Consider the following 18,331-nt stretch of genomic DNA (forward strand, 5'->3'; position numbering starts at 1 on the left):
TAACCATCTATGAAAGTTTTAAAGGAGGAAGAGAATGATAATTAAGAGGCATTTAGAGGCATTTTGGAGTTGAATTAGAGCTGTGGGCCTAATCTTGGGTTGTCGGCAAGGCCTACGGCCCGGGGAAAAGCGCTTAAGGCTTGACCCCGTGGGTATGGAATTCGGATGGGCTGAGTACGGCCGACACAAATGCCGTCGATTCAATTATTGCGTAGGCGTGTGACACCACTCGCGTTGAAGGGTCCCGCCAACGCTCTACTCTCTTACTACTCAATATCCTCCTACCATCGACCGCTAAAATTATGACCCTTTCTATTTCCCACTTGCATTTCTCCTTTCTCCCTCCCGTTGGATGCAGCTAAGCTCAATAACTATTAAAACCCAAAAAAGGGAAAATAATTTTCAGATCCAAGATCTGGACTTCCGACACTAATTGCTGCTGCCTTCCTTCTTATCTCATCTGATCTGAGGTGGGTTTTCCAGATCCATCAAGTTTCCTTACCTGTGTTGCTTTGTGTTTGTTTTTCGTTTCCCTTATCCATTATTTTAGCTCAATTTCTGTAGTTTGTTTAGAACTTGAAAGGATTCTGCTGCCTTTTGTTTCTTTTATTTCTTCTAAAAAAATGTTTCTTGGTTCTGGGGTGGGAGACATCGACCCACAATGCTGCATTATATCTATCTATGTGCTTCTTTCAGTTACCTGTATGACATTGCATTGTTTTGTCCGGATGGTGTTTATGTTTTTTTTTTCCTCCCCTAAATTTGCTTATTTTGTGTTAACTTTCTCGGATTTATTTTCTGGTATTAAGCCTCTGTAGTTATTGGTTATGAAGACCGTAGATGATGCTTCATCAACTTTCAATGGGTTTTTTTTTTTTTTTATTCGATTCCTTTTCACCCTTTGTTTGGTGCAAGAATAAACACCCTTTCACTGCGAATTGGTGAACTTTTTTGTAATCGCCTAATGGTGTTGGGGACTTTTCTAATCCCTTTATTTCATTTATCAATGAAATCTGTTTCTCTTCTCGAAAAAGAAAAAGACGATGAATTGGGAAACAGTTTGAGCTGTTCAGTTTGTGTTGTTTGCTGATTTAGTTGAGGAAGTTCACTCTTGAAACTTTCATAAGCATTTCTCTTTTGATTTACTAGATTGTATTGGGTTGGGGTGTTGCATGTGGGGGATGCATAGACATGAGTGGCCACAGACATATAGTGTCGGTGACTCTCTGTAACAAGCTGCTACAAGCAAGCAATTGATTTTACGAACTGATATGCACATTTTGGAATGAGTTCTGGTTCCATGTACACATATTTGTCTATTTGATGGATATGCAATCTAACTATCACTAGTTTCTATGCTTTCATCAAATGTAGGATCATATTCTTTTGAACTATCAATCATGCAAAGGAGGCAGCCTACTACCACACGCCGCAATGGAAGCTTTCCATTTGCTGGGGCCCTGAATTCCAAATCAAAATCGTCTCCCTTGTTATCTATATGCCTTGTCCTTTTGGTAATTATCATGATGGATAATCAATTTCCTTCCTTGATCTGTTTTATATTCCCCATCATTTTCTCTAGATTATTGCGGTGGGTGGATGATAATCCATAATTTCCATAGTACTTTCACCATCCAATAGAATATAGTCCATATAGTCGTTATTTGAATTTTGACGATTTTCTTTTTTTGGTTTTTCTCAGGGCGCTGTTCTTCTACTTGTCTATGCTTTTAGTGGCCCAGGTTTGCATTTGCTTAACATTTTCTAGATTTCCTATTACATGATAGATACGATCGTTAGTATTCCTACCAAATATGTTAGCGTCATTTTTCCTTCCAAGTAGTTTGGGCTAGTATGCTTTGTTTATAGTCGAAGAAATGAACAATGGGGTTTATTGCCTCATTCATTGAACCCTTATAATGCAGGTTTATTTGGAGGCACCAAGATAGTCAGCAAGATTGAAGGTAAAGTAAGATTTCTTTTTGTAACGTCCTTGTCATTGAGTGAGCAGGTTATCTCCTTCCTTATTACCCTTTTTCATGTAATGATTTAGGTTTCTTATTGAAAAAGGTAATGAAGGTAAAGTTTCCAGGAATCTACATAGATCAGTTACAAAAAGAGCCTGATAAAACACTCCAAGAAGATGCATGAAATCTTGCTATATTTACTCTCTCTTCCCATGCAATGCTTTTGCCTTCGAAAATTCTTTGATTTCTTTCACTTTGCAGTCTTCAAATGACAGCATTGATTGCATTGACCTACAAAATTTTAACATTGATTTAAAATATTTTCTTTTGGGTAAGATCGAAGATCCGAGAACATCTAAAGAGGTAAAAAAAATTCCTCCCAACATTTGGAACTATATGAACAATGAAAGAAACGAAAGCTTCAAAGGAAGAATGCATGTTAAGACATTTACTCTTTTTAGACATTTCATCTTCCATACAGCCTTTGATAGGTCCCTTGGGATCAATCAAAGATGAAGGTGTGAATTCTTTGACAGGGAAATGACCTAAGGACCCAAATTTCCAAAGTCTACTATCTTTCCTCCAAGGATTATGGATTCCATGTACTAAATTTGATTGCACCTGGATAATTTTGCAATTTTATGCAGTTTGGTTTCCTCCATGTCTTGGTTTATTGGGGACAGATGATATCACATTTATATTTTATGCAGTTTGGTGCTTGGTTTACTTTTTAACTATTTTGCATTTTAAAGGTTGTAATATTTAAGAATTTCATATGATGGGTTGATGATCTCAATCAATTTTAATTACTATACGCAAATGCTTTCAATTGTAGTGTATAACGATTTAATGGTTTCATCCTGATTATGCTTCTATAAGATTTGATTGCTTCTATGAGCATTTTCTGTCAGCATTAGTTTAGTTGACTGAGGTGGTATTTAAACACATAGATCAAAATTGAACCTGTAGGTGATTTTTCGTGTACATTGGAGTTGCAAAGAGCAATACCCATATTAAAGAAAGCATATGGCGATAGCATGCGCAAAGTTTTGCATGTTGGTCCCGATACCTGCTCTGTGGTATCTAAGCTGTTGAAAGAAGGCGAAACAGAAGCCTGGGGCATAGAACCATACGACATAGAGGATGCTGATAGAAACTGCAAATCACTTGTGAACAAAGGCATTGTACGCGTTGCAGATATCAAGTTCCCTCTACCCTATAGGGCAAAGTCCTTTTCTCACGTTATTGTGTCAGATGCATTGGATTACCTATCCCCCAAATACCTGAACAAAACACTTCCAGAATTTGCAAGGGTTTCTGCTGATGGTCTTATTATATTTACTGGTAACTTTTTCATATCCCTAGCAACATCGTTAAGATTTATTTCCATTGCATGATAATTTCACTACCAAGAACCTTGTGTTTTAAGTTCTTCATTGGAAACTACTTTTTGAAGTGTATTTGCTGGCACTTCGGAAACTCCACAATCATGCGGTGAATGTCCTCAATGAATGTTGGATGCTCTGCTTCTACTAAATGTACAAGTTGGGTAGAGAGGATTTGAATCTAGGATGGAAACTTAGACAACTGGAATTTTCCAGTTGAGCCGTTATAGTGGGTTAGAATTACTTCGTTTCGAGATAAAAGCAGCTATTATTGTTGAAAGCTTCTACTTTTGATCTTTTCTTGACCCCCTAGGAACCAATTGGACAGTTCCTCTCAGCTGATTGTCATTGTAACGATCTTATCACATGGACAGTAAATCTTATCACTACATTGTGGATACATAGAAACATCTCATAGTATTAGGAGTTCTCTTTGTTGCATATCCTGTTTTTCCATTTGATAAAGATCCGTGACCTTTTACTGTCTCCTTTTCTTATCTAGGTTCCCCTGGTCAGCAGAAAGCAAAAGTAAACGAGTTAACGAAGTTTGGACGGCCGGTAAGCTACTATAATTACGCCTTGTCATCTGGATCTTGTGTGTGCCATTTTAATTGGATATCCTCACGCATAATGTTTGTGTTTTTTCACTTAAAATTGTAAACAATATGGATAATATGTGAATTCGATGGCCTAATTGCTCGTGGCACTATAATACGAAAGGGTGAGTTCTTAAGCAATTCTTTTAACTCACATGGCTTCTAGAACAGTGTTTCTGACTTAAATGATCGAACAAGAAATTCAAAGGGGTAAAGTAAAAACTAATGAATAGTGTATTAAAGAGGTTTGTCTGCTGAATGCTTTAAGCTTAGATACCTTTGTGGAGTGAATATCTGGAGATCGAAATCCCCACCATATAATAGCAATCGAATATCTTGATTCAATCTGAAATTGGATGAATTAAGGCCGTAAATATTTAGCATATGATTTACGTGGTGTACTAAGACAGGTTTAATTCTTTTATAAGAAATAATATGGTTGTGATTTCATTAATCTAATGGATATATATTACTTCATTTTTGAAGGCGAAAATGCGGAGCTCGTCTTGGTGGATTCGATTTTTTGTCCAAACAAGCTTAGAAGAGGATGAGGCGTCTGCCAAGAAATTTAAGCAAGCAGCATCCAAGCAGTCTTACAAGCCTGCCTGCCAAGTTTTCCATCTCAATTCATACCATTGATATCAAATCATAAGATATGAAATTATTTTCTTACACTTTCTTTTTGTCTCCTTTTCTTGTCATTCTTATGTTAAATAAACATAAGAGAAGCTGGGGAGGTGGAGAATCAGCAATTGATGTACGCTTCTTTTCTTTTTCTTCTTTTGGTGATGGGGTTGGGGGAATATCATTGCCACAAAATTGTCTACCGCAGGAGATTTTAGTGTTCTCAAGTTCTTATGTTACAATATATTAATTATTTTTATTTAATGAGATAAATACAACTGATCTTCTTTTTAGTACATTCTTTGCCACTTACTCATCCTGCCCACTTGATCGAACTTTTGAAATTCAGGATGACTTGAGCTTCAAGTGGATATGAATTGCTTCCAATTTTTCACTGCTGCATATGCCAGATTATAGAAAAAGATGAACGAATTTGCTTTGGATTTAAAATCATGGATGGTTTAGTTATCCTGTTGTGTTTCATTTCCATTCGTTTTGTGAATTATCCTGTCATGCTTATGCGTACAGATTTGAATATCATGCGAGAATAGGCAGCCACCTGCATAGCTCTGTGAAAAAGGAAATCAATCAGAGGGTAATCTCAAATGTCAAGAACAGAGGCCCAGGATGCGATTGAAGCTCTACCTGTTTGATATGATAAAGAAGAACAGCCAAGCCACTTGTACCCGTCCACTTTGACGATCAAAGCCAAACTCTGCGAGATTTTGTTCAAAGGTTAGTAATTGATTAACTGTGATTAGCGACCTCAGTAGGATTATTAATTGATACCATCTTACAAATTCCCCTTCCATATCATTTTCTTGTTGATATCGTTGAACACTCCCAAGTCCAAACGTGATATAATTCCAGGACAAACTGTGTCCAATGAAAGGTGAATACTTAAATGCTAGATTGGTACTGTTCAGGTTGTAGAGAGATATAATTCTAAGCAGCAATTGGGCTCCTTACAACCAATTTCTGCCAGAATGATGGGTCCTGATTTCTCTGGGTCAGGGTCCTTGAATGTTGTGTGAAATGCTGGTTCGTATGTCTATCTGACCCATCTCAGCTCTTGGTGTTTCCCATTTGGGAACCCATCATCCAATCATTATTAATTTTCCAGATTACAAACAATGGATATTCATCTCAGTAAACCCAGCTGGCTGTGGGTCAACCCAATTCCCTCATGGGCCTTCCAAGTACTACACACCCACATAAAACACACACACAGCCAAACCAAAAATGGGCTAGCTTCATTTGAATCACACCCTGTTCTGCATCATCCTTGAGAGAGCAAGAGATTTTGGGTTTTCATTTCAAGTTTTCCAGTCCACATGCATATAACTTTTGCTGGCAATTTGAGCTATAGCTATGCATTTATTTGTGTAGAGAGGATGGCATGCACTTTGGTATACCGTAGTCATTTTCATGTGCTTAGAGACATGCCAGCTTAGCTTCTAATTATGTGATGGACCTTGCCTTGGTGAGCAAATAGCCAAAACATGTGTCTGTGTAAATAGCCTTGGCCAACTCCAATTTGCAGGCACGTGAATAGTCGCTCAGTGTTGAGGCCCCAGCGTGTAACTCCAAACTCACAACCACCCACTTGTTGTAGTAAACCAATGGCAAGCATTATGGCCTCCACCCATAGTCTAAGTTTTGTTCCAAAAGAACCCAAGTTTTCTTGAGTTGAGTAAACGAAGAGAGTAAGAAACAGAAGCCAGTTGAATCAAAGTGAAGTGTTTTTGTTTTGGTGTTAGGTAGCGAAGAGAAAATAGGTGAGTGCAAAGAAAATGGTCCCTGTTGTGTTGTCCTGAAGGAGCAGCAGTGCTAATTTGTATAAAGTGGGTAAATTTTAGTTTCTGAGGCGAAGCAAACATGAGATATTTACTGAATAAGAGAGGACAGAGCCAGAATAGGTCCACGGTGAGTGTCATCAAAGAAAGGTTTGCTGACCCACTTGCATATAATTGGGTTTGGGACAAAATCCTGGTCACCACTTCATTGCTCCTTAGCTTTCAAATTAATGAACACAATTTAGATCTACCAAGTGTCATTGAATGAATTTCTGGACATTGTTTTTTCCTCTTCTGCAGGGCGCAGGCTCAATCCTTTCCATATTTTGACAGCCAGTTTCCTTCTAAACAAAACAACTATTACATTGAGGTGAGCAACAATGGCTGCCACACGGCTATATTGATCTCGAAAAACATGATTAAAGAAGAGATTTTTATTTGTGTTTAGGACATGATTAGTGGAAGAAGGATAAATTTGAAGTAGGGAGAGAGAGAGAGAGAGACAAAAGTGGGGTTGTAGAGGACTGAAGAGAGGAAACAAAGAGGGTCCATGGGAGTGTCTCCTGGGAGCTTCATGTTAGTTGTCACCGTAAGAGAGTGTCTAAAATGGTCACTCTGTGTAAGGTTTGAATGTTGGTGGTGGTGGTGGGTGGGGGCAATTAAGGTGAGGTTTTCACATGCCCTAATAACCCTTCTCTTCCTACAAATCACGTGCCTCTTCTTCTTAATCCTAATTCTATTCGGGATTTCTCTAATTAACAAGGAATAAGTTTCCACACCTTCCACACCGATGTGGGATCTTACAATCCATTCCCCTTAAGAACCCAACATTCTCGCTGACACATTGCTCGATATCTAGCTCTGATATCATTTGTAACAGCTCAAGCCCACTATTAGATATTGTTTACTTTGGTCTATAACGTATCGTTGTAATCTCTCAGTTACGGTGGAAAGGGTACCAAGAAAACACCTCATTAATTAATAAAACCAAGTTGATTTGATTTGATTTGATTATAATACAAAAATATGATCTGGTTTTGTAATCAACAAATTTGGCATCTTTCTTCCCTAGTGTGCCCACTCCCAAACTTATTGTCCATTGAACCCCCAATTCTCACCCATTTTTCATTTTGCATCAATCAATTATTTCTATCTCAATAAGCGACCCCTAATTTATTACACCCTCCCATTTTTGCCCCAAACCATGACCTGTCTCTCTATGTTTTTTTGTTTTATTTTTTAATTAAAAAATGAAAAAGAAAAGAAAAGAAAAGATATATGGGCTCCAAAATGGGGAGCCAAAGTGCCTGTCACCACCACCACCACCAACCTCGACCTATACCATAAAGAATTAAACCCTAAGTCTTTTCTTTTACTATATACATTAAATTAACAAAATATAATGAAAGTTTTGTAATTATTACTTTACTTTATCCTATATAATATATGATAAGAATAATACGTATTTTGATCATATTATATGCTTTATCTGAATCATAGTTGGATAATTGTACCAACACATTCATTTGAATGAGTGTTCATTAATTTTTGGAAAAAAAATCAAGGAAGTTGAATATTCATTATAGAACCCAAGCAGATACCATGTAGCAAAAACTAAGAGCGGAGTGGACACGGGTTGGCCAAGGATCATATTGGGAGGGGAAATTATTATTTTAATATCAATTATATTAAATTATTATGCTTTTTGACCAAAAATAAAATTAAAATAATTGTTTGTAAAACAAAATCCACCAATCTTGTACCATCCATGTGATGCAGATTATCAATCAAATATGACCAACAAAATATGCATCCAATGGGCCACCGAATTTGAAGTCTTTTTTTTTTTTTAATAAAATAAATGCTTTAAATTTTCCAAGAGGATTATTATTATTATTCTTTTGTAGGGACCCTACCTCCTATATGCTCATATTTTTACTCCATTAGATATTAATTTATTAAATCATATATATTTTTTTAATATGAATTAAAAAAAATAAAACTTTATAATCAAACTCTAAAATTTGAATTAAAATATGCTAATATTTGACTTTTGAAAGTAAAAAAGTTTATCTTAAAGAGAGGAATGCATCATTTCTTATAAGAGTTTTGATTGATTCGGTGCGAATGGACGTAAGCTTTTGGTACGAGGCGTGCTTTGCCGAACCCTTTTGAGCGTTTAGAAAGTGTGTGTGTGTGAGTTGAAATGGAGGGGGTAATAGAGGGGAAGATGGTGTAGTGAAGACAAAAGAAGGAGAGAATTTGAATTAATTAATTAATTAAGGGGAAAGGTAAGGAGGGAATAGAAGATGGCAGACAGATGGTGGCTGGGGAGTGTGCAATCGGGGAACCTCTGGGCCCCAACCCACAGTCCAGCGTCTGATTTTTAAGGCTCAGGTGGGTCTATTTGGGGCATCTTCGCTACCGGATGCTGTCGGTTTGGTGTTACTAAAACTTGTTTTCTTAAACACACTCTTATTTTAATTAGATTAACATAGAGACCAAATCCCAGAGCCCACATGCGGTCCGAAGTTTTTGGCCTATGGATTTTGTCCTATAAATACCCTATCTTTGCTACACACCTCTCCAACTCAAACATTCCACTTCTTTCCTTCCTTTCTTTCTCTCTAAAATTTGCCATCTTCCTCCTCTTAAATCTCACCACCTTATAACAACATAACCTCATACAAATTTGTTCATACAACAATGAAGATGCTATCCACCAAGGCCACATGCAACTCCCACGGTCAAGATTCCTCCTACTTCTTGGGATGGGAGGCTTATGAAAACAATCCCTTCCATCACACTTCTAATCCCAACGGCATAATTCAAATGGGTCTCGCTGAAAATCAGGTATCTATCTAATTATTATTCTTCATTTCCCCTTTTGCAACTTCAATCCCTCGCTCACTTTTTTTTTCATCTTCTAATTTTTCAGCTATCCTTTGATCTTCTTGAATCATGGCTCTCTAAGAATCCAGATGCCGCCAGCTTCAAACGTGATGGCAAATCCATTTTTAGAGAGCTCGCCCTCTTCCAAGATTACCATGGCTTACCCGCATTCAAAAAGGTATACATATATATATATTCATACATATGATTATAATTCAATTCTACAATATACTTAAGAGTTATAAATTAATTAAGGGTTTTTTTTTTTCAATTTCAGGCATTGGTTGAATTTATGGCGGAAATTAGAGGAAACAAAGTATCATTTGAGGCTAATAACATAGTCCTCACAGCTGGAGCCACGTCAGCAAATGAGACTCTTATGTTCTGCCTTGCTGAAGCTGGCGACGCTTTTCTCCTCCCAACACCATACTATCCAGGGTATGTTTATATCTTTACATTCACTTAAATAATAAGCTTTACCAAAAATTTAAGCTATATGCATTAATTAATTAATTAATTAATTAATTACAATAATTCTCATCTTTACTTCCACTTGTTATTCAAACAGATTTGATAGAGATCTCAAATGGAGAACCGGCGTTGAGATTGTGCCAATTCATTGCACGAGCTCCAATGCCTTCCAAATCACCCAATCCGCTCTTGAACAAGCCTACAAAGACGCCCAATCTCGCAACCTACGCGTCAAAGGCGTGTTGGTCACAAACCCATCTAACCCATTAGGCACTACAATGAGCCGAGATGAACTCAACCTTGTCTTTGATTTCATAACCTCCAAAGGAATTCATTTGATCAGCGATGAGATCTACTCCGGCACCGTGTTTGGGTCCTCGGGATTTGTGAGTGCGATGGAAGTGCTCGAGGAGAGGAGTAGCCAAGACGAGGAGGTTTGGAAGAGAGTGCATATTGTTTATAGTTTGTCTAAAGATTTGGGTCTTCCAGGGTTTCGCGTTGGTGCAATTTACTCAAATGATGACATGGTGGTGGCTGCCGCTACCAAAATGTCCAGCTTTGGGTTGGTCTCATCTCAAACACAATACCTTCTCTCCGCTATGCTCTCCGACAAGAAATTCACCACAAACTACATTACCGAGAATCAAAAAAGGCTAAAACAGAGACAAAAAATGCTCGTGTCCGGCTTACAAAAGGCCGGTATTAACTGCCTGGATACCAATGCCGGGCTGTTTTGTTGGGTGGACATGAGGCATTTGTTGGAATCCGACACGTTCGAATCCGAGCTAGAGCTGTGGAAGAAGATTGTGTACGAGGTGGGTTTGAACATTTCGCCTGGATCATCATGTCATTGCACTGAACCAGGGTGGTTCCGTGTTTGCTTTGCTAATATGTCGGAATCAACATTGAAACTCGCCGTCCGAAGATTGAAGTCGTTTGTAACAGAATTGACGTCCATTACTACTTCAAATCATCGTAATCATGACAATAAAATTTGCAAGAACATCAAGAAAAACATCTTCACCAAATGGGTTTTCCGGCAATCAGTTCAAGAAGCCAACCGCAAGATGCAAGCTGAACGATAGCCTGGTCGTATGAACATAATATTCATCATCCATATTTTGGGGGATTTTTTTTTTTTTTTTTTTTAATTTTAATTTCTTGGATTCTTTTAATCTCTTGTTGAAATATTCAAATTAAAAATTTTAGTCTTGTAAAAAAAAAAAAAAAAAAAAAAAAGTAGTGCACTCGGTCCCTTGTGGGATTAGTAGTGGCTTTAATTAATTAATTAATGATCAATCTTTGATTAATTCCTTAGTCTCTCTTTCTCTCTCATTAATTAAAGAGAAAATTAGGATTTTTCGGAATTTAATTTAATTTAAAGTATAGAGAATTGTTGAAACGAAAGGATTTTATGCGATGTTATCATGTGTGGCCATGTGACAAGATTTAAATAATATAGAAAAGAGATGGCTTGCAAAGGTGGTAGTGGTGGCGAGGGAAACGACGCCGTTAGCGAGAAAAGCGGCGGAAGACGGTGGAGGAGGGGGTTAGCATTAAGTTGTGCCGACATGAACCGATTTTATTTTGGTAGAGTCCTTGGTTCCCAACAAAACCAAACCGACCTGTTTTCTCTTACTCATAATAAACATCATAATAACTGTGATTTTAAGCAATTTTTGTGTTGTGTTGTGTTGTTTTGTGTTGTTTTGTACACAAAAACACGCCCATCCCAAGTGGGTTGTTGTTGGTCAGATGCACAAACACAGTCAAAAGGATTATGTTGGTTTCGATGCTAGGCCGGCCCTCCAACTATCAAACTTTGTCCCCAATGCACATTTCTTCCTTCCTCTAATACCCCTAAACAAAATCCCACTCTTTTTATTTCCCCTTTTTTTTAATTATCCAAACAAAATTCAATATTAATATTTTTCTTATATATAAACTACATAATCTATAATCATTGTATTTTCACATGAAATACATCATAACTTAATAATTTAAATTATTGCATATACTTAAACAACAACTCTCTTATAAAGATTTTGGAATATCTCAGTGAATTTTATTAAATATAGAATAATAAATTTAATAATGAGTGGCATCTAAATTATAATATATATTTTACTATAATGTCATTATACGTTACTCATGTCATGGCCGTAAGTCATAAGATATATAATAAGGATGGGTATAAAAGGAATTAAATGGCTGACGTAAATGTCATGTGCTTGTACTAAATAAGGACGCCTACCGACCACCATATTATTTTATTCCAAACTTTCCAAACGCGGAAATAGGGGGAGGGGCGACAATATATTACATATTAAATTTATTATATATATATATATATATTTCTTTTACTATTTTATTTCTAGTTTTCAGATATGTAAATATTTCATATCATCATCAATTTAATATCTTTAAACCACTCGCTCCTCTTAAGTGTATATTGGGATTAATAAAATATTATGCAAAAAGATCATAGTTTGTTTTTATATAAATAATTTCCTGTCACTAATATATTATTTTTCTTCATTTTAAAAATTAATTTTAAGCATAATAACATGATTTGATTCTTGAGTTCAACAAGAACCCACTGATTTCCCCGTAATGGCACCTTACTCCAATCCCTTTATTTTGGGCGGTGCAAAAGCTCAAGATTGTATCTTTGATTTCATTTTTTATTTCAAGAATCTCAATTATATATATTTTAATAAAGTTCAAATAGGATTACCATATAGTTTCACACATTAATTAAATACATTGATAAGATGAGCAAGTTAATGCTAATCAATAAGGCTTTTCACACAAACACATCAAAGTTATATAATTAAAAGACATGAAAACCTTGATTGAATGAGATGTCTATCAACCATTACACCCATATTCAACCATGATGTCCACTTAACAAAATCATCTCAGACATTGACAAGAAAGTCATAAATAAAGTTTTCGTATTTAAATAATTTAGGTCCCATTGGATAAGGATGGTTATTTTTAATTTTTTTACTATTTCAAAGTCATCTAAAAAAACTATTATTAGTTGGAAATCTGAAGTGGTACATGATGGTATGGAAGTCATGTGGGTTTCACGTGAAGAAGTTATGTGTAGCATATGTATGTTAAAAAGGGAACATAAAACACCTGCATGCATATATGTAATGTATACATGCATGGTATAAATATAAGGAACTAAGTATGGTATTATATATTAAGGGGTACGTTGTAGGGTTGGGAAGATGAATATTGTGAAGGAGCAAGGGATTATGGTCTTCCTCTGGTGATGCCTACACAGCACGAGACAAGGAGGCCCGAAGGAACATGACTCGGCTTATGGCCCTTTTCACACCTTCATTTTCACCTGCACTCTCTAATCTTTCAAATTGGCTATGGATTCTTTTGTTTTGAATGATTGGGATGAGATGATCAGAGCTTTGTCTTGTCATTTATGGCTACCTTGGCCAAGAAGCTAGCAACAATTTTTTCTTCCATTTTTTTATTTATTCATGTGATATATATAATAAAGCTTATTAAATGTGTGTTTTATAAATGTGTGAGGTCTTGCTTTTCAAAGGTTTGCGATCTATTTGCAGGATATGTTCCTTGACTATCATGTCACTGTCTTTTTGTTCGACTTTTTGCATGTTTTCTGGGAGTTCCTCTCTGTTTCTTTTTTTTTTTTTTTTTTTTTTTGACTTTTTCATATGCCGCCTTCTGTTTATTGTACCCTTTTATAATATTTATTTTCATTTTTTTATTGCAATTTTCGTGTTTATTTTAAAATTAGTTTATGTTTTGAATCTATGGTAGGCTATTGGCCACGAATCTAGGTGAGTTATCTGCCGTTAACAAATGATATTATATTTGTAAGAGAGTATTTGCTATTTAATTTAAATTTGTGTTTGTATTATTGGTTTCAGAAGTTTTTTAATAAAAAAAATGATATTAATTTCGTAGAGATTTGAATAAAATTATCCTCATAATTATTGTAACAAAATTACTATTACTAACTGATTGACTTTTTACTTCTGCGGTTAAAAAGAAAAGTGGTTGGGAAACTGCTGGGTGTCACGAGCATCAAAACCATTTTTTGGGTGGCTCTGACTTTGATGGACGTTAAGTGAGGTTTGTGTTCGGCTGACTGAACACAATTTATGTAAAATTTAAGTTTGTTCGACCAAACACGTCGTCTATACGTGCATGTTCAATTGTATTAGGGCAAATCATTGGACTAGACCTGGCCTCTATTTGGGGTCAAGGGACCTCAATGTAATGTCGAATCTCAACATTTCATCTTGGTTCCTAATTAACAAGACTCACATGTCTTGATGCCATCCCAAGTCTTAGGATGTCATTGGCCATCATAGCCTACTTGATAATGCTCATCAAGAACGAACTCACGTGTTGTTTATAATATCGGGACATTTCAAGCATCCATCTATCTAGGTTTTATCGAGCTATTGGATTATCTCGTATCCATGGTAAGTCATTTACAACATTCATTCCAGATAGCGGTGCATATTCTAACCTCTAACACATTAGAGGGGGCGCAATGTTGACATACTCGTGTCGTTGGGCACTATCTTTGAAGACCCATTTTAAAGAAAGTCACTCGAGACACTTGTTTCACAACACTTACTTGTCCTTACCGTGACACACGCATGTGTCACAAGGTAGCTTAGGCTAAAGAGTCCAAGGGTGGTGGAGAGCTGACATCATGTGTCCCCTAAGATATATTTTGAAGCATTTCTAATCCAGCATGTGTATACATGATTTTGGCAAACGGTGATACGATGTTGTGGAGCGTCCTCCAATAACTGATTAATACCAAATTTTGTGAGCTTTCATCTTTCATACGGATGAACTTAGCTCCGTATAATATAATTAATAGTTTCATATTATGTAAGACTATATCAATTATTTTTGAATTCCACGTAAAAGTAATCCATATAAATAATAAAGAGATTATTGACCCATAAATTTAAAGTTAGGATGTATTTGTAGTTGATATAAGACTCTTATCACTATGTGGATGTATTTGCAATTGAAACACCCCACGTTGTGTGATGAGAATCTAAAACTCCAAACATACACGATCCAAGTTGATTTCACAGGCAGAGAAGCAAGAGAAAGAAAAAGGAAGCAAATGAATAGATCTTGGAAAACAAAGTGGGAGCAAGCATCTGCAGGCTGTGGAATGTGTCGAAGGGGAATCATCAGCATTGGAGGAGGAGGCGAGGGGTGTTCACCAACCATTCGGCATCCCCTTTAATATCTATATGATGTCTGTACCCATTACCCAACACTATGGCCTTTAAAGTGGGTGAACTATCCCTAATTTCCCGCTTCATTTCCCCTTTTTTGTATTCCCATTTTGGTTCTCATACAACCTTTCCCGGAACCCTTTTCACCCCCCCTCGTCTGCCTTTCCTAATCAATCGCTTTTCTTTCTTTCCACGTATTGGATTCTTTAATTTGTGCCTTCAATCTAAAGATCTCACATTAGTTAAAGAGGATAACAAAGCATTCAGCCATTTCTCATAACCCGATTGCTAAAGCTCTCACATTAGTATAACCCGATTGCTAAAGCTCTCACATTAGTTAAAGAGGAGAACAAAGCATTCGATTGCTAAAGCTCTCACACCATCTATCTTCCTTTGACACCACTTCGTTGGGCTTGAGCGGATTTGAATAAACTCTAAACCTTAAACCCTAAACTAAGTATAAGTATAAGAAGGCCCATAATTATAATTAGGATTTAGGAGGGCCTGACCCATTGGGCTTGGGCCGGAATGAACCCAAAAACCATACATGGACTGTAAGGCCCAAGTCTGCGGTTCGGATAGAGACCATCGAGAGAGGAAAAGTCATAATTAATGGGCGGAAGTGACATTAAGAGTCTTAAGAAAGAATGCTAATTATAGTTTTATAATGCTAATTAGGGTTAGTGAGTGTCAACATCTATAAATAAAATAAAGTGAGTGGGAGGAAATTAGGAATTCATAAATCTTGATTATGAATTTTTAAATATATAAAAAAAAAGGTGGTGTGGATTGGAAGGTCGTCGGGTGGCATTTGTCGTGGCTTGGATTTCAATCAACCCTTTTATGACCTCCTCCTTTTCTCCCCAACCCTAAATAATAATAATAAAACTGAATTTTAAAATATTCACCCAACTTTAATTCCTTTTGTCCTGATATTGTTTATTTTAGCTCGTTATACAGTTTTAAAATGCGTAGATTTTCGTACTTTTATAAAAAAAAATATATTTTATTTTTATTTTTATTAGATTGAATTTTGAATAAGGTAATAAATAAAGTAAGGGAGAGATGGAGTACAAATACAAAAGATTATAAGATAAATATGATAATAATTATGGAAAGCTTTCACATGGGAAAGGTATGTCACATGGATTGAAATTTGAATGGCTAATTAAATGCCTCCGTTTGAATAGTAGAGGTGGAAAATATAATAATACATAATGTGCATATTTATGAATATAATATGTATATTATGTGACTCTACACTTTAATTAACATATTGATGTCATTGCTTACATACATATTTAATACTCGTCCTCATATAAACACGCCCTTTTCAAATTATTGCTTCACTTTTTCCAAATTTAATCAACCCTAAAATCTAATTCAAAATTATCCCACCATAAAAGGTCTATCATTCTAGAACATGGTAAGTTTTTTTAATTTATCTGTAACTTAGATTAATATATAGAGATCTCAATTTCACCGGGGAAGAAATTATATTCTCTGTCTCTGTTTCTATCCCATTTTACATTTTGTTTGAGAGAATGATTGTGGAATCCGTATATGATTTCTTGTATTATGTTAGTTCGTTCAATCTAAATTGATATTATAATTGAGTTCACATTAGAAGGGGGAATATATCAAATATATTAAATGATTAAATTAAGTTTAGGGTATTAATTAAATGGTAGTGTAGAGAAATAGGCCCAAGATACACATATTATATCAATATATAGAACATAAAAATGAGTTGTTTTTGTATGCATATGATTGTCTTAGTATATTTGAGCATATAAAATAAACATCTTCGCCGCCACACGTAAACAAAATTTCCTTGCATAAGATTTTTCACTTTTTTTAAGGAAAATTAGTTTGTTGTTTTGTAATAATTAAAATATGCTAATTCTCTTTAATAATTATATATTTTTTTTTTTGGAGAATGTTTGGAAGATTATGTGGATAATGTTCGTTGTCTAAATTAATTATTATTTTGTTTTTGTTCTATGAATTAGTTAAGTTATATGATATAATGTTAATGATAGAGATTAAATTACCCAAAGTAAAATTATAAAAATAACCTCAAAATGGAAGAATTTTCCATGGCAACTATTTGATAATTGGGTTGAAATGTTCTTGAGTGAATATATTATATAATATTTACTAATGATGTCAAACTTTTCTTGATTCAAATCTTAAATAAATGAAACTTGGTCTTAGTGGTGCAACATAATTGAGGGTTAATAACTTCATTACTTTTCAACAACCACGTGATTACATTGATTAATTAGCACAAACATCAATTTAACAACCACTAGTAGATATTGTTCTCTTTGACCCAATACGTATCACCGTCAGCCTCATAGTTATAAAACGTGTATGCTAGGGTGACGTTTTCACACTCTTATAAGGAAAACTTTGTTCTCTTCACAATCCACCTCTCTTGGGAACGAGCATCCTCGCTAGCACACCGCCTGGTATCTAACATATATTGTTTGCTTTGACATGTTACGTATCCCCGTCTCACATTTTTGAAACGCGTCTACTAGGGAGAGGTTTTCATACTCTTACAAGAAATGTTTCGTTGTCTTCTCTAACCGATGTGGGATCTCACAATTGACCTTTCTTAGGAGCCGAGTGTCACGGTCATGCTCGTCCAAGGCGTGTTGCCCATGGCCGCATGCCCATGACAAGCCTAACCCTTTTATGTCTTTTCATATTCTAGTGTTTTACTTTTGTATTTTTAAGGAAGTATGACGTTTCAGAAATATCATGTATAGGCCTGTCAGACATGAAATGTCTCAAAATGTATTATAGGGGATACGACTAGGATTCAATTTCTCCTATCCAAGGTTATATATTGTGAGCCGTTGTTATTTCTCTCTTGCTTGCTTATATAACGTCTCTTTCAAAAATCTCTCTCTACCCTCGATTTCTAAAACCTTCTCTTAAAACCGAGGCCAGAGGCTCGAGTATACGTTGCTTGGCCGTAGGCGACGCAAGAACGAATTGGCTTAGCTCACTTATCGTTGGAAAGTGAGTGCCGCACAATCGCAAGTCCGCTACCATCAAAAGTGCGATTGTGACACCGAACGTCCTCAGTGTCTAGTTCTAATGTCATTTGTAAGAGGTTGGGTGGTTGTATGTTATTAAGATAGGGTTGATTATGTGGAAGGGTCGGGGGGAGAATGAGATATAATGAGTAATAATGGGGGAGACAAGAATGGTCCAAGTGGAGAAGGAGGAACAGTAAGAAGGCTGTAGAGTGGTACAGCTGATGTCTAATCCAAACAAATATTGATATAATGTCCACACCACACCACACCACACCAAGAC

At 36.0% G+C, this 18,331-nt stretch overlaps 2 protein-coding genes across 2 annotated transcripts; both read left to right on the top strand.

Moving 5' to 3' along the window:
• Positions 1 to 291: 291 nt before the first annotated feature.
• Positions 292 to 4,868, top strand: LOC111781765 (putative pectin methylesterase CGR2). The gene is made up of 7 exons (XM_023662458.2): positions 292 to 470; positions 1,375 to 1,514; positions 1,703 to 1,742; positions 1,926 to 1,964; positions 2,937 to 3,311; positions 3,855 to 3,910; positions 4,435 to 4,868. Exons 2-7 carry the CDS (start codon positions 1,401 to 1,403, stop codon positions 4,585 to 4,587), a joined length of 777 nt encoding a protein of 258 aa, XP_023518226.1. The 5' UTR covers positions 292 to 470; positions 1,375 to 1,400; the 3' UTR covers positions 4,588 to 4,868.
• Positions 4,869 to 8,979: 4,111 nt separating this feature from the next.
• Positions 8,980 to 10,961, top strand: LOC111782101 (1-aminocyclopropane-1-carboxylate synthase CMA101). The gene is made up of 4 exons (XM_023662896.2): positions 8,980 to 9,221; positions 9,307 to 9,438; positions 9,538 to 9,698; positions 9,829 to 10,961. The coding sequence occupies exons 1-4, from the start codon at positions 9,075 to 9,077 to the stop codon at positions 10,814 to 10,816; spliced, it is 1,428 nt and encodes a 475-aa protein (XP_023518664.2). The 5' UTR covers positions 8,980 to 9,074; the 3' UTR covers positions 10,817 to 10,961.
• The last annotated feature ends 7,370 nt before the right edge of the window (positions 10,962 to 18,331 follow it).

This window comes from Cucurbita pepo, chromosome 19, assembly GCF_057944985.1.
Source record: "Cucurbita pepo subsp. pepo isolate OVF chromosome 19, ASM5794498v1, whole genome shotgun sequence".
Classification (NCBI taxonomy): domain Eukaryota; kingdom Viridiplantae; phylum Streptophyta; class Magnoliopsida; order Cucurbitales; family Cucurbitaceae; genus Cucurbita; species Cucurbita pepo.

Bases quoted from the DNA above. Each gene is read 5' to 3' on its own strand.
- LOC111782101 (XM_023662896.2), top strand. From the start codon at position 9,075: ATGAAGATGCTATCCACCAAGGCCACATGCAACTCCCACGGTCAAGAT. The intron at 9,439-9,537 runs GTATACATATAT...TTTCAATTTCAG, and splicing joins GCTTACCCGCATTCAAAAAG to GCATTGGTTGAATTTATGGC. The intron at 9,699-9,828 runs GTATGTTTATAT...TTATTCAAACAG, and splicing joins CCAACACCATACTATCCAGG to ATTTGATAGAGATCTCAAAT.
- LOC111781765 (XM_023662458.2), top strand. From the start codon at position 1,401: ATGCAAAGGAGGCAGCCTACTACCACACGCCGCAATGGAAGCTTTCCA. The intron at 1,743-1,925 runs GTTTGCATTTGC...CTTATAATGCAG, and splicing joins CTATGCTTTTAGTGGCCCAG to GTTTATTTGGAGGCACCAAG. The intron at 1,965-2,936 runs GTAAAGTAAGAT...TTGAACCTGTAG, and splicing joins GATAGTCAGCAAGATTGAAG to GTGATTTTTCGTGTACATTG.